General features: G+C 43.1%; 1 protein-coding gene across 2 annotated transcripts in view; it reads left to right on the forward strand.

Annotated features, from left to right (window-relative positions):
• The window catches only part of SEMA5A (semaphorin 5A), a 1,729,347-nt gene that overhangs the window by 1,661,887 nt on the left and 52,635 nt on the right, over positions 1-14,825 (forward strand). For both annotated transcript variants that reach the window (XM_085606095.1, XM_085606096.1), the window contains one exon: positions 13,814-13,969. In XM_085606095.1, the coding sequence (XP_085462221.1) occupies positions 13,814-13,969 (156 nt within the window). The remainder of the gene's footprint in view (positions 1-13,813; positions 13,970-14,825) is intronic.

Below are 14,825 nucleotides of genomic sequence, written 5' to 3' on the forward strand. Positions count from 1 at the left end.
CCACACTTTTAACCCCTTGAGTGCCCCGCCCTTTCCACGCCCTGTGCCGGGCGTTTCATTAGCGGGCGGGGCTCATGACGAGATAGTCTCGTCATGGGCACAGCGCAACCGCGGCCCATGACGAGACCATCTCGTCATGGGCACTCAAGAGGTTAAAAAACGTGTCCCTTTACTTATCCCCAGCGCCCCGCGTGTCACAGTACAAATTTCTAATTTATTGGCTGTGTCAATGATTGCTCTACTGAGATCATGATAAACTGGGAAAAACGGTAAAGTGTGGTTGGTTGTCTCAATTGAGGTCACAGGAACAAGCTCTGTCAAGAAGAGTGAGAGTACCCCTTCCAGCGTATCGCTGCTAGCTGTACGAAGAGACTGCACTACTGAATATCGACCCACAGAATATTACGATCCAAGAATATCAAGGGCAGCGTATCCAGGGACAAAATATTGATAGGTAAGTGCATATAGGGTAGTACAGATGTACTGGAAAACACTTTTCCCCAAAACTGAGCAAACCGTTGGCAGGTAACGAAAACATGCAACCCGCCGATCATCCCCTGCAGCTGGCAGTGAAAGCAACGGTCCTCCACAGCTGGATACATTCTGTGAAAAGCCCTTGCAAAGTAGCATGCCATCCAACGGGATAAAAAGGACATCCTCTTAAAATTTGCTGCTCTCAAAGTCCTTTGGCCTAATAATGAGATTGACTGGCTCTTTGCTATTGACAAATTACATCGATTAGTTAGGCTGGTTTTATCTAGAAGGTGTTTTCACCTGGTGGCTTCCCCCTTGGCTCTGTAATAATCAACATCAGTTACCTATCCCTCCAAGTTTTGACCTAAGCAGCGCAGATATTGCCGGGAGAGGGTTTTAATTCGATTCAGGGCAGCATTTATTTAAAAACTGAATTATCTGCTGAAATCCAAAGGAAAAAAGTTTGCATCGATCACCCCACCTTGCGTGAAGATCTTGTGAAGTGATATAATTACCCCTCACCAAAAAATTCCCCAATTCTTTAAAACCATTTGCATTCTAAAATTTTAAATGACTGTATGGGATTCTGAGGCTGAAATATTTGCTTTAGTTCAGGAGCAGATACTCATAGCCAGCTGATATGCTTTTCGAAGAATAAAATGCTTGAAGTCTTGCACCAAATTCCTTCACAATTCTATATCTTGATTTTTTTGGGCAGTTTGTCCATCTTAATAAAAGCCTGGAGCTGAAATCCCACCTCCTGAACCATTTTATCATGTTAGCATCAATTGAAATTACTAATATATCCATAAGAAATGCTTCATAATCGGTCTGCATCTGAGGTAATGCCAGCCTGCCCTCACTTATATCTAATTGAAGTACTGAAAGTTTTACCCTCAAGGCTTTCTTCTTCCAGACAGAACGCCAGAAAAGAACCTAGAGTTCCTTAAAATAGGCCTTGCTAATTTTATTGGGATATTTGAAAAGAGAATATTAAACATGTGTAAAATTGACATTTTGTTAAGGGTTACCCTCTCTACTAATGTAGGAGGAAGGAGTGTCTACTTGTCCAATAATTCCTTAATCTTCTTCCTCATAGCCACGTAATTTAACTCGCAGAGCTGGGAGTAGCGATTTGTTAGATATATTCCCAAATATCGAATCGGATCAAGAGAACGAGCCTGCTGCTGAAGAGTGTGGGGGGGTAGATTACTTCCGGAGGTGTTAAATAGAAGCAATTCTGTTTTACTCTGGTTGATTTTATATCCCCCAATCATTTGGAACTGCTTGAGCTCACCCAACAGCTTTTGTAAATTCTACTGTTCTGGCTTAAGGCATAGAATAAAATGGTCCGTAAATTTTTATTTTGATATCCCTACTATAGGAGCTTCTATTCCCTTATTTTCTGGGATCCTCACTGCAAAGGGTTCTATAACACATTTAAATAAAACTGAGGGCAGAGGACACCCCTGCCATGTCCCCCTATTTATTTCCACCACTCCTCCCACATTAGAGTTTACAAACACCTTTGCTTAAGCCCCTTGATAAAAATTCCTAAGCATTAGCATGCATTGAGAAGTGAAACCAACCCCTGTTAAACCAAAGAAGAGTGGCATCCCAGTTTAGCAGATCAAATGCTTTCTCTGCATCGACCAACATTATGACTGCACAGGCCTGGTTTACCTCAAAATAATCTAGTGCATGCACTAAAAAGCCTGTATTGAATGGCACCACCTTACCAGCCACACACCTTGTATGATAATTATGTATAGCCACCTGGGCTACCAGAGTGATACAATGAGACCATATTTTCATTAAAAGCTTGTAAACTGTGTTAAGTAGACTAATCAGTTGGTATAAATTGACATCTCATCTCTTGGATTATCGCCCTTTTAAAAAAAGCTAAAGACCACTGATACCTTAAAAGTCTAAATAACCTCCCCTCCTTCTCTTATCAAATAAAAAGCTTCATCAAAAGGGTGTAAGCTCAACAGCAAATGCTTTGAAAAGGTCTGCCAGAAGACCATCGTAAACACAAGACTTGCCAGAAGGCATTGTGGCAAGAGCCTGCTGAATATCTGCTGCTAATATACCCACAGCCATTCTCTCTACCTGGACATTTGTCAACCGTGGCAGCCTAATGGACTGAAAGTATTGAAATATATTTTCATGAGAGACCGAATATTTACTTTCATACACATATATAATGTTGCAAGAAAATGTTTGACACCTCGTCTCTATCACACACCTTTTCACCAGTCCCTGGCTTCAGCAGCTCAGTGACTAATGCCACTTCCTGTTTAACCTATGTTGACAAGGCGAGAAGTTTACCAATCAACTGGCTTTCCTTATACACCTGCTGTTGGAAAGTTCTCGAGCTATTGATCTCGTGTAATTTAAGAAAATTCCTCTGTTTGTGTTTAACTTTACCGAGCTGAGTATCTTTTAGTGATTGTTGCCCCTGGGAGCTATTCCTCTTCTGTAAAGTAGCATCCACTGTGGACTGAAGCTCAGCTATACGTTCTGCACGATTTTTGGATTGTAGAGCCATAAAAGCAATTATCTGCTCCTCGAGAGATGCCTTAAAAGCTTCCCAGGCTGGAAAAGGTGATACTGTACCATTATTCAAGCGAAAAAATTCCCCAATGAATGTGCTCATACCAGTGGCGACTGATGCATAATGGTGGCGGGCAGGAGGGAGTTAAAAAATAAAACTTCTCTTACCTTTCGATGGCTGTCATCTTCCTCCATTGCCTGTCCTTGCTTCTCTTCCCAGAAGCACACAGGCTTCCCTAAGCCAATCATGACACTGCTGTCACCATGACTGCAGCATTATGATTGGTATGAGCACCATGGTTCGGTGCTCAGACGGGGACTACAAGCTGGTGCATTACAGCCAGGTGGAGAACGTGCAAAGTGCACCTGATGGTTTGGCCAACCCAAGATGGTCGGCCAAAACTGTCATGCACACTTAAGTGCACAAACCACTCCTCCCTCTGCTGCCTGTGACAGCCAAGCCCCGCCCGCCACAAAACTGGATTCTGCAAGAAAAAATAAAATGATAATAACAGCAAGTTATTATTGTTTTATTTTTCCTTTTTTTTACACTGCTGGAAAGCAGTGGAACGACGCTTCTCTGCCATAGCGGGGGAGCCACTGCTGGTTCATACCTTTTAACCACTCTTGATTAGTAAGAATGTTATGGTCCATCTTCCACCTGGACCTCTTCCTTACCTTCCATTCAACTTAAATGGTGACTGAGCAATCTGAAAAATAATTTGCGCAGATATCTGAACCCATACATTTTAAAGAGCGGGAGATAAGAAAATAGTTGATACAGGAAGTTGTATGGAAACATTGTGAAAAGCAAGTATATTGTGAGATTCCCAGGTGGTATCTACACCATGAATCAAACAATTGGTCAGCGTGCTTCATTAAGTCTATCCCTTTTTTTGTTTTCGGCTTCCCTCCCTCCCGACCGAGCACCCCAGCGAGAGGGGAATAGCCCACAATACCCCTCATGCAGCAGCATTTGCCCTCCCAGGGTGCCATGGAGATGCACCTCTAGTGAATACACAACCAATCCTACCCCCACCTCAGATACAACAAAAAAAGTATCTATTCCGCTTATACTAGACAATATTCCAACAGTGACACTTAGTTAGAAATCTTCTGCAGAAACTCTTGAGCGTCAACCAAATTAGTGAACAAGTGAAACCGCCTTTGACCTATACTCTTAGCTTTGACTGTTGAGCAATTGTTGCTTGGGCACCCTGTGCCTTAAACAGATACAACATTTCAACACATTCTTTCCAGCGGCGAGCTGCGGCGGCTGATATATCAATTAAAATTTGACAGTGAGTTATTTCAGAGGTTCTTTTCAATAGCTTTGGCTAATATGTGCTCTTTTCTGCGATAGTCAGCAAAGTTCACCTATATTCTGCTTGGCAGTTTTGAATTCGGAAATGGTTGAGTCAGTACCCTGTGTGCTCATGTAATTGTCAGATCCCCTGCATGTTCCTGCAAGACATGCCTCTTGATGAATGACGCTGCCCATTGCAAGACCTGGTGACATTTGCAGCCCTCTTGAGCAACCGCCAGGCGTACATTAGAGCGACGCAAGTCATTTTCCACCTTTTCAGTTTTAATTTACAGTGAGGTCTTTTGCTTCCTTACTTGGTTGACTTGCTCCTGCATTGCGATAACCTGGTCTTCAAGACCGGAAATTCTTGATTTGATTTCTGCATTCTTTCGGGGAAAAATTCACCATTGCTTATTCGTTATTACATAGCCGCAGGTGCAAGGCTGCAATTTCAATTACTTGAGAAGCTTTCGACTCCCTAATTTTATCTAGGATTACATTCAACAGTGTCTTTATATCCTACTGTGCAGTAACCCTTACGCCTTGCTCCCCATTCGACTACAACATATCCTGGGACTGACATAATGACATGACCTGGAGCTGGGGTTGATCTTTCAAGAACGTCTCTGAGCTGGAGGCTGGATTAAGAGCCTGAGATCGTGGACGAGATTGTAATTGCAGTGATTGCTAAGAATCACTATCCTGGGGCTGCGCTGGCCTTTTATTTGAGCTCGGAGCAAGGATCTGTGAAGTTGCAGGCGGGCCCACCTCCGGGGACTGGAGTATACCCAGGATGCCTGGATGGCAATACTTTCCCTTTTGCAACAGCGGATACTCTTTTTGTTCCACATTGAGCTGCCGTTGTTGTTATTTCAATTGTGTCAACCTGCGGCAGAACATTTTTTAGCTTAAATCTTCTTCTCATTATCCTTTAGGGCAACCACTCTGCTGTTGTTCATATACTCCCTTTGTAGTTTAACTCCTATCAGTGAGCCCGCATCCGGGGTCTCATCAACTACCCCTAGCTCTTGAGGGGCGCCTGCCAAGTCCGACCCTCCTTTTTTGGAGGCTACTGATAAATCGTCCTCAGAGCTCAATGGATTTGTTGCAAGACCTGGCATGACTGTAAACTACGATCTGCTCGTGCTGCTGCTGGGTATGATTTCACTTGGGCTGCCCATGATTTTGCTCTGAAGGCTAGTGTTGAAGTGACATCAGAGTTCCCCATTGAATTAGCAACTTTTGAATGTTTCCCCATGTTGATTCCTTCACTTCATTTTAATTGTCAGTCAGTCAGTCAAAATTACTTTATTCGGTTATTTAAAACCATAAAAGCATTCTACACAATAATATAAGTTAAAAACATTAATATGACATTAGTTAACAATGATATTGCACTGGTTAGATACACAAGGTGGACAAACAGTTTAAAATACAGCTTTAAAACCTGATTATTAAAAACTAATTGTTATGATCTAGATCATGGGAATCACTCTCACTTTTTTCCTCCTTATTCTGACTGCTGCTGTGAGGAAACTCGCTATGTTAAAAATTTCCCAGCCATTAGATACCATCTATAAATATATTAGCGTTGGTTTCGACCTGTAAAAATCCTTTGCCCTTTAAAATTGGGAGAATAAAACGTTTCCGACTATGCAAAAAGTGCTCGCAGAATAAAACAGGGTGCAATGTGTCCTAGGAGGAGAAATTATCACATGAACAGACGCCCAGGTCCTCCACCCATCTCGATCCCGGTGGTTCGGCAAATAGAAAGTGTTACTGGTTCAGCTTAAATCTTACTAGAAGAAAGCGATGGTTAGAATTGGTTACCACATTTAAGTAGGGTTCAATTGCACAAGATGTTTTTAACAATTAATGGGCACATACCGTTGGTTTTGCCAACTCCCTCGTCTCTCTTTTCATAAGTGCCATATATAAATAAGATTTCTTAACCCACTGCATGTCTCCCTTTACTAATTTTTCTGGAGAGTTAAATAATTCAGGTCATTCCCAATTGCTCTGCCAGCCTTTTCACATGACTCAACCAAGGAATGCTGCTAACTTGGTCTAAAGCTAAACAATCTCTCAAGATTTTGCGATTCATTTCAAGTTCGGGGTTTAACCAAGTTGCTATCCATTTTAGTAAAGGTGCCATTTCAATTAGATCAGCCACAAAGCTTATCCCAGTCTCTTGATGAATTATGTATGATGGCGTTGACTGTGGCACCGATAGCAAATTTCTTAAGATTTTTTTTCAATTATTTGAATTTCCTTCGCTTCTCTAAAAACCCATATATCCAAGCCATAGTTTGCGTTTGAAATGCATGTTGCTCTATATAATTTAACAGTGCTTGTATTGGTTTAGCCCCCAACCTGCGTGCAAAGCCTAGAACCGTAGATGTAGATCTGGCCAGTACATTTCTTTTTGCGTTCATTTGTGGAACCAATTGTACCTCTATCATCAAATATAACGCCTAGGTAAGGGAATATAGTGACCCTTGTAATCACGTTACCCTCACAGTGGAGAGTTTTAACACCTTTAAGGCCTAGAGCCGATAATCATTGAGTGTGATTTTGAAAAGTTTACACTTAGATCCAGAGATCTCATGAATACGGCAAAGGAAGTTAAGACACTGTAAACCAACCGCAGTTCTTGCTAATAGGTCGGCATCATCTGCATATAGGAGGGCTGGGATCAGCCGTTCCCCCACGTGCGGGATGTCTTTACTGGCTTCCCCTAAAACTAAATCCAAGTTGTTGATATAAAGGGTAAAAAGTAGGGGAGCCAAGATACATCCCTGCCTGACACCATTTACAATGCGTATTCCCTGGGTGTAAATCCCCCTTTGGTCGTACCTCACTGTGGCAGTCAAATCCCTAGGCAAATCAGCAAGGAAATAATCAATGTTTCTGTCCACACCTAGTTTGATTAGTATAGCCCATAACTTGGATCTATTCACTCGGTCAAAGGCCGAGGAAAGATCCATGAACGCCAGATACAATGTCCCCTTCTTGGCGGTGGTATACTTCCCAATTAATAGGTGCAGATTTAAGCATTGGTCAGTGGTACCCCTTCCTTTCCTAAAGCCGTATCGCAGGTTCGATAGTGTATCAGTTTCGTTTAACCAGACCGTAAGTTTGCTGAGTACCACTCTTCCTAGCACCTTTACCTCAGAATCTATAAGTGAAATTGGTCTGTAGCAGCTTGGATCCCCTCTATTACCCTTTTTAAAAACCGGGACAATGACTGACTCAGACCATGATCTGGGCAGGCCTAATTTACATGCCATATTAAAAACATGGGCCAGAAGGTATGACCATAGTGTCACATTGGATTTAAAAAGATCGGCTGGGACACCGTCTGGTCCAGGGTCTTTATTACTTGTTATTTGATTTATGGCCTCTGCTACTTCTAATTCTATAAAAACCATAATATATGCCTCGACCTCAAATGCGGTACCTGAGGGTCCTTGGTTCTCCTGATTGCCATATACAATTTCAAAATGATTAAACCATTCCTGCTCCGTTATTTTGCATTCTAGAGAGCTACCAGGGGTTTCCTGAAAGAATGACTTATTAACGATTTCCCAAAATTTGACACTATTTTTGATGACATCAATGGACAAGATATCATTCAATGCCTCATTTTTAATCTCTCCTTTGTGTGTATTCATTGTAAGTTTGTATGCTTTCCTTAGGGCTACAATTACACTTTTATCTTCTGGTTTGTTTTTTAAAGCCACCAACAACTTTTGGTGGACAGCTGTACAATTATAGTCAAACCACCTGTCCCCTTTGTTCTGGAATTTCTTATATGGGCGTTTAAGATCAAAGGCCACCTGATTTCAGATTTTAGCACATGCTATAAGGATCTCTTTGTCCCTTATATTATCATCTAAAAAGGGATCAATCTCCCTTCCAACAGTGTTCAGTAGGTTCACTTGAAAATCCCCGGGCACTACCATACACCACTTAAGTCTACGGGCTTGGTCTTCAGGTTTTAAGTTGGGGGTGAGAACACATCTATTTGATTTTAAATTGTTCTTAATACCCCCCACCAATGTAATATGTATAGGATTGTGGTCACTAAAGTGTGACCTCGTAGTGGTATATCCTATCACCTGGGGGTACAAGGCTGCACTAATGAAAATATAATCAATAGTAGAGTGCATTCCCCTACCTTTAAATTTTTGGAATGTCATCGCTATCATGCGTGGTGTTAGGATATAGTAAACCAAATTCCGCTAGGGTGCTCTCTAAAAAAAACACCTTGCTGTGAGTGTTCGAAGTGTATCACTAAATGATTACCAGGGCCTAAGCTGTCAGTAACATGACAGTTTGATTACAGAATAACCGAATAAGAGGTAGTTTGTTTCCCGTTATACAACTTAAAGAAATGATTCAGACTGACCAGGTGTTCATTTGCAACAGTTCTGTCAAATGAATTATGAAAATGAATGGGCGTAATCTGCACTACTAGACAATTTGGTGAACCCGAGTCCAATTTACGGTGATTGCCTACTACCTTTATGGAAATCAGGGTTATTAGGCCTCCCTTTGCCCTACCAGCTACTGATGGTTTTGCTGGCTCAAAATAGGTTGTATAACCATCCATCCAGAAATTATTCTCAGTTTCCCAAGTCTCTTGTAGCCCAATCATATCAAAGTAATTTAAAAAATCTTTCCAACTATCATCATCTGTCTTATTTTTAAGTCCTGCTATATTCCAGTTTAATATCTTGGCTTGCTGCCCAATGTTAACCTCCTCCCCCTGTGTGGGTTTGATAATACAGTTTGTGTGATTATCTCTATCTCTGATGTGCCCTTCCATAGGAGAACGGGAGTCTAGTCAATCATTACTATCCAACTGACTCAGTGGGGAAAATCTATTTGTAGTTTCAAACCTACTCTCTTTAACTCTGTCATCTACTATAGCAGTGGGGTTTGGGTGACCTCGGAATGGGTTAATGGTATTTACACGAAGGGATTGGCCAATATTATGCATAGTTCTGACAGTAGGCCTGAGCAACCCTTCTCCTGCTGTATATCTTGTATATCTTTGCGGTCCCTTATAATCTCTGCCCCAGTCACCCATTGTGGGAGGATAATAGAAACCCAGGGGCAGGGCTGTGATCCCTCCCAGACCACAGTTAGAGCTCTCCCGGAAGAGCCAGCCTGCTACATTTATCCGATCCAAATTGATGACTATACAGTCACCATCATCTGATATAGGGTGGCTTCCCACCCATCCCACCCGCCTGGCCATTATAATGTGTGTGGATGCTCTGGATCCCCCCTCAGAGAATTTGTTACACCAGAACTTAACTTTACTAATGAGTTCCTCAGTTGTCTTAATACTATTTCTTTTGCGAGGGGGCACCCCTATTAGGACCGCTACCAGGGGGGTAGCCTCTGGTGGCAAGTGCAGCCTTCCTTGCTTAACAGGCACTACTGTGGCTATTTTGTTGGGCCCTGTCAGACATGGCGTTTTGTTCCTCCACTGGGGTGCAGTCGCCGCCCCCTCACCAGTACCACCCCTAAGTCCATTAGAAGCCTCATTCGTTTTTGTGGACCCCGAAAGTGTTATGATCAGTGGCCTTTTCTCTTCGGAGGTCATCATATGGGTGGTTTGTAAACGTATGCCGTGCCGGTATCAGCCATGTTTGGTCTATTTGGTATATTACCAATATCATTTTTATCCTGACTCCTACCCCCAGCAGCGGCATCCCTGGAATCACCCAATTTGGACTCTATTCTGGTTAACCTTTCCATCACGCAGTCTAATCCAGATTTAACATAATTAAAAAGGTCCTCCTTGAGGGCACCAACAAGAGTGTCAATATGTAATAGAACAGAGTCCACACTTGCTGTATTAAGGTTAGAAGATGGTAACTCCACTGTGGTCTGCTGGCCATCGTCCCCCTTACGTGTTGATAAATTCTTTATAGCAGGGCCTGCTTTTAGGCATTTTTTCCTCCTTTTTTTACCAGCAGCTGCAACGGCAGTTCATATCAGTTCCGGACTCCCCTTGCCCTCCATTTGTCCGTTGGGGCGTGAGGTAGATGGGATTTAATTGTCCCTAATAATGTTACTTACTACCGCTTCGCAATAAGGCTAAGATTGGGGTCTGAACATGGGACATTATCAATTGCGTTTACATCCAGTTCATCAGTTCCCAACCCCAAGCCCAACTGGGCCTCCACATTATGAATCTCCGTGGTTATAGCTCCCACAGCTGTAGTTAAATGGAGGCACAATTGCGTGGTCTCTTTGCCTTGGATTTGATGGCATCTGCGGAACATGGGACTTGTTGCTTACCCATGATGACTTCTCAACAAAAAGAGGGATGGCCCGGTCCGGTCTCAGTTGGTCGCTGACGGCCGCAGATGGGCCCACCCTTGACCTGGGCTTTCCCCGGGCACGCCTGCGCGCATCCCGCGCTGTTGGAGCCCGGTGGCGATTTTATGCACGCCTTTTGGCACGAAATGCCGGCGTCGGTGGTGGCGTCAGAGGCCACAAGGGAGCCTGGAGCTTGTAGCCCCAGCTCCGCTCCCTCTCCCTCAGGCAATGCAGCGGTAGCAGCGGCGGTGATTACGGGCTTCCCGCACTGCGGGAGCCCAGTGGTGATTTTATGCGCACCTCCTGGTGCGAAATGCCGGCGTCGGTGGTGGCGTCAGAGACCACAAGGGAGCCTGGAGCTTGTACTCCCAGCTCCGCTCTCCCTCCCTCAGGCAATGCAGTGGTAGCAGCAGTGGTGATTACGGGCTTCCCCTCCGAGGACTGGAGTATACCCAGAATGCCTGGATGGCAATACTTTCCCTGTTGGAACAACAGATGCTCTTTTTGTTCCACATTGAGCTGCCGTTGTGGTTATATCAATTGTGTCACCTGCAGCAGAACTTTTTTTAGCTTAAATCTTCTTCTCATTTTCCTTTACGGCAATCACTCTGCTGTTGTCCATATACTCCCTTTGTAGTTCATCTCCTATCAGTGAGCCTGCCTCTGGGGTCTCATCAACTACCCCTAGCTCTTGAGGGAAGCCTGCCAAGTCCGACCCTCCTTTTTTGGAGGCTACTGATAAATCGTCCTCAGAGCTCAATGGACTTGTTGCAAGCCCTGACCCCTGGCATGACTGTAAACTATGATCTGCTCTTGCTGCTTCTGAGTATGATTTCACTTGGGCTGCCCATGATTTTGCTCTGAGGGCTAGTGTTGAAGTGACATCAGAGTTCCCCATCAAATTAGCAACTTTTGAATGTTTCCCCAAGTTGATTCCTTCACTTCATTTTTATTGTATATATAAATTTTTTTCCCTTCTTTTTTCCTTCCTTTTTTGTTTTCACGCAGTCCCAGATGCCAGCCCTTAATTTTCCTTAATTTCCTGACTCAAGAGTGTTCACCACCGCTTCAAGCTCCACAAGCAAGGAGCCACGATACTGAGCAGGAGGAGAGACTACCCAGCGACCCACTACCAGGAAAAATGTGCAGCACTCACACCTGCTGTGAAACCTTGTGGCTCTCTGCATAAATCGCCCCACACATCGCCATGCAGAATTAATTTTTATTGAGTTTTATCCCCTTTTCTGCCATTTTTTTTCAGTCTGTTAGGTCTGCAGCGCTTTTGTACTTTTTAATCTCAGTCAAAAACATTCTCTCCGCAGCCGCTATCGCATCTCAGGCAGCCAAACAGCTGCTGTGGTTCCGGTTGCATGCCGGCAAACATGTTCATTGGGCCATCACACTTTGCTCGTATTGCGTCCCTGCAATCAAGCGAAAATGATCCAACATGAATGGAGGCAGGGATGGGTCGGTGTCCTAGCAGCTAAGCATGTGAGGACCGGCCACTGCCTAGCTTGATCTGATCCCTCACTCAGTTGCACACAACCTTTGTTACTTTTATTCTTCCGTATGAAAAAGGGATGCATTTTGAGTTTCGTTATGTGTTATTTTTAGGGCACGCATTTGAGACCTCTTGTATATACTTTAGTATATACTTATATGTGTATGTACTTTGTGGGCTCTGGAGATCATCCCTAGGACTTGTCTGCTTCCGCTTAGGGACTTTGTTTCTCATCAACTCCCTCTATTTAACTGTCTTAATAGAAAACGACCAACAGAGGTCAGTAAAATACCAGAAGAATTGCTTTCTGCTTATTCAACTCCCTCTATTTAACTGTCTTGTTAGAAAACGACCAGTAGAGGTCAGTAAAATACAAGAATTACTTTTTGCTGAAGGGCTTTTTTTTTTTTTTTGTGGCAACTGCCTCTATTTAACTTTCTTGATAGAAAACGACCAGCAGAGGTCAGTAAAATACCAGAATCACTTTAGCATTCTCTAGATTCCAGTCCATAGAAATTGTCTTCCATCAGCACCCGTAGACAATAATATTTTTTTCAAATCTTGTATTTTCAGGAATATGACTACCAAAGGCCCTGATTTTATATTAAAAACATAGCTTTGGACTATACCATTTCCCGCTGAAGGGCAATATTTCTCTCCATGTGTTCGCATACCTGGTTTGTCACGCAGTTTGGCGCTTACTTTCCCTCCATGATAAAGAACAGTAGATGTTCAGCAACCAGGCTAATGTGCTGCATAGCTAAATGCATATAAGGTCCCAAAGGCGAGACTGATTGCATTGCAAATGCTTGTTTAATCCTGTGTATCTTTGGCTTGAGAAAAACGACGCATAGGGTCTTACTTTAAAATTGCGGTCTATTCTGTTAGTGTAACCAATAGACCATGGAATTCAATCAAACATTTATCTCAGTGGTCTTTAAGTCTTAAATATACATGAGAAACATCATATTTAACAGACGTGGCAGAAAGAGAGCAGGGAACTCACTGTAAACCGTACTTAGAACGTGTGCGTGGATTGACAGTCGAGAAAAAACAATTCATTTTAATTTCATGCGTAATTAAACCGCAGTTCACCCCAAGTGAGGTATGCTGTGAGGACTTTATTACATTTAGTGCATACTGTATGTAATTAGCGCCTGATGTATTTTATTACCCATAATTACTTTTGGCACAGTGTTCTATAAGAATGTCTTCCACTATTTGATGTGATGGGTGGCAAAAACACTCCAGACCCTCTGGAACGTGCTTGTCCTAGTGAGCCTTTCACTGGGGAATTTACAGATGAGTTTCACATACCCTTTAAGAGAGATTTCTCATGACATTACATTTAAAGAGAACGGGGCCTGTGGCCGTCAAAAACAACGACCATGTTTTGTACGGATAAAAGGGGTAGTTCTTTTACATGAGTAGGGAGTTTTTATTTGCAAGATGATAAAGTCAAACCATTCAGTGTGACTTGTAATGTGGGGGTATCCATGGTTAAAACCTGTAAAATATGCTTTAGGGAGGCAACGTCAACCTATAATCTGAACGACAGCAGCAACTAAAGTGGCCGCTGGAGAAAGAAACAATTGTGCATTAACGTTATTTATTTCTCCCTCCCTTGAATCATGCAGACAGCTGGTCCGACTGGTCTGATTGGACGGAATGCGATTCTTCTGGAACTCAGTTCCGTCTTCGACACTGCAATATCCTGTTCCCGGTTGGGAACCAGTGCTCTGGAAACAGCACTGAAAGCAAAACCTGCATTTCTGAGTCAAACTTTATTCCAGGTAAGCAATAACAATACACTTGTCTGCAAGAAATACTAAACCTTTCCTTTAGAAATGAACTGTAAATCGGGGGTAATAACCGTGACGTAGTGATTACATTATAATCATTGGCGTAGCTGGGGGGAGCGGTGGAGGCGGACTGCCCTAGGCGGCACGAGTTTTGGGGGGCAGCGGCAGGTCTCCCCGCCCCCAGCTCTTACCTGCAGCTGCAAGAATCGGCAGCACCCCCCTAATGTCCCCCCCCCCGCTCTCACCTGAGGCCGTTGCGGCCGCATGAATCCCCACCCCCCCTGCCCGCTCTTCGATCAGGCCACCACGGGTGGCCTAAGGCCTAGCTACGCCACTGATTATATTATACGGGAGCCTGCAATCCCTCTATAAAAGCCTTCTCGAATTTCCTCATTACAGGCAACTTGTGACAACTCTCGTCACCTGTAATAGTGAAATGATAAACCTCCTCAACTGTAATAATGTATTACTCTTGAGTTCTGAGGTCATGATACCTGCTGCAAGAGCCATTCACTTTAAATAGGAAAAACAAAACCTGACTTTCCTTCTGCTTTGTTTTTCTAGATAAAGAGTGATGAACAAAATGAGATGTCATGGCAGCATGTTCATTTTGCAAGTGTGAAATAAATAAATATAAGATAGAAACTCTCTGCATGTTTCTATAAATTCTGAGCTGCACCATTGAATTAATGTGACTTGTGGTTAACAGATTCTGATATATTTATGCAACAAATATCTAACTGCTCCTTGGTGTGTTTAATTTTGCAGTACAGATTCTAATTGTATTCATCATGTCTGCAAAAATCCTATCTCTCTCTTATCAAAGAACAACACACCAAGGATTTAA

This window comes from Triturus cristatus, chromosome 5_1, assembly GCF_964204655.1.
Source record: "Triturus cristatus chromosome 5_1, aTriCri1.1, whole genome shotgun sequence".
In the NCBI taxonomy this organism is placed as follows: domain Eukaryota; kingdom Metazoa; phylum Chordata; class Amphibia; order Caudata; family Salamandridae; genus Triturus; species Triturus cristatus.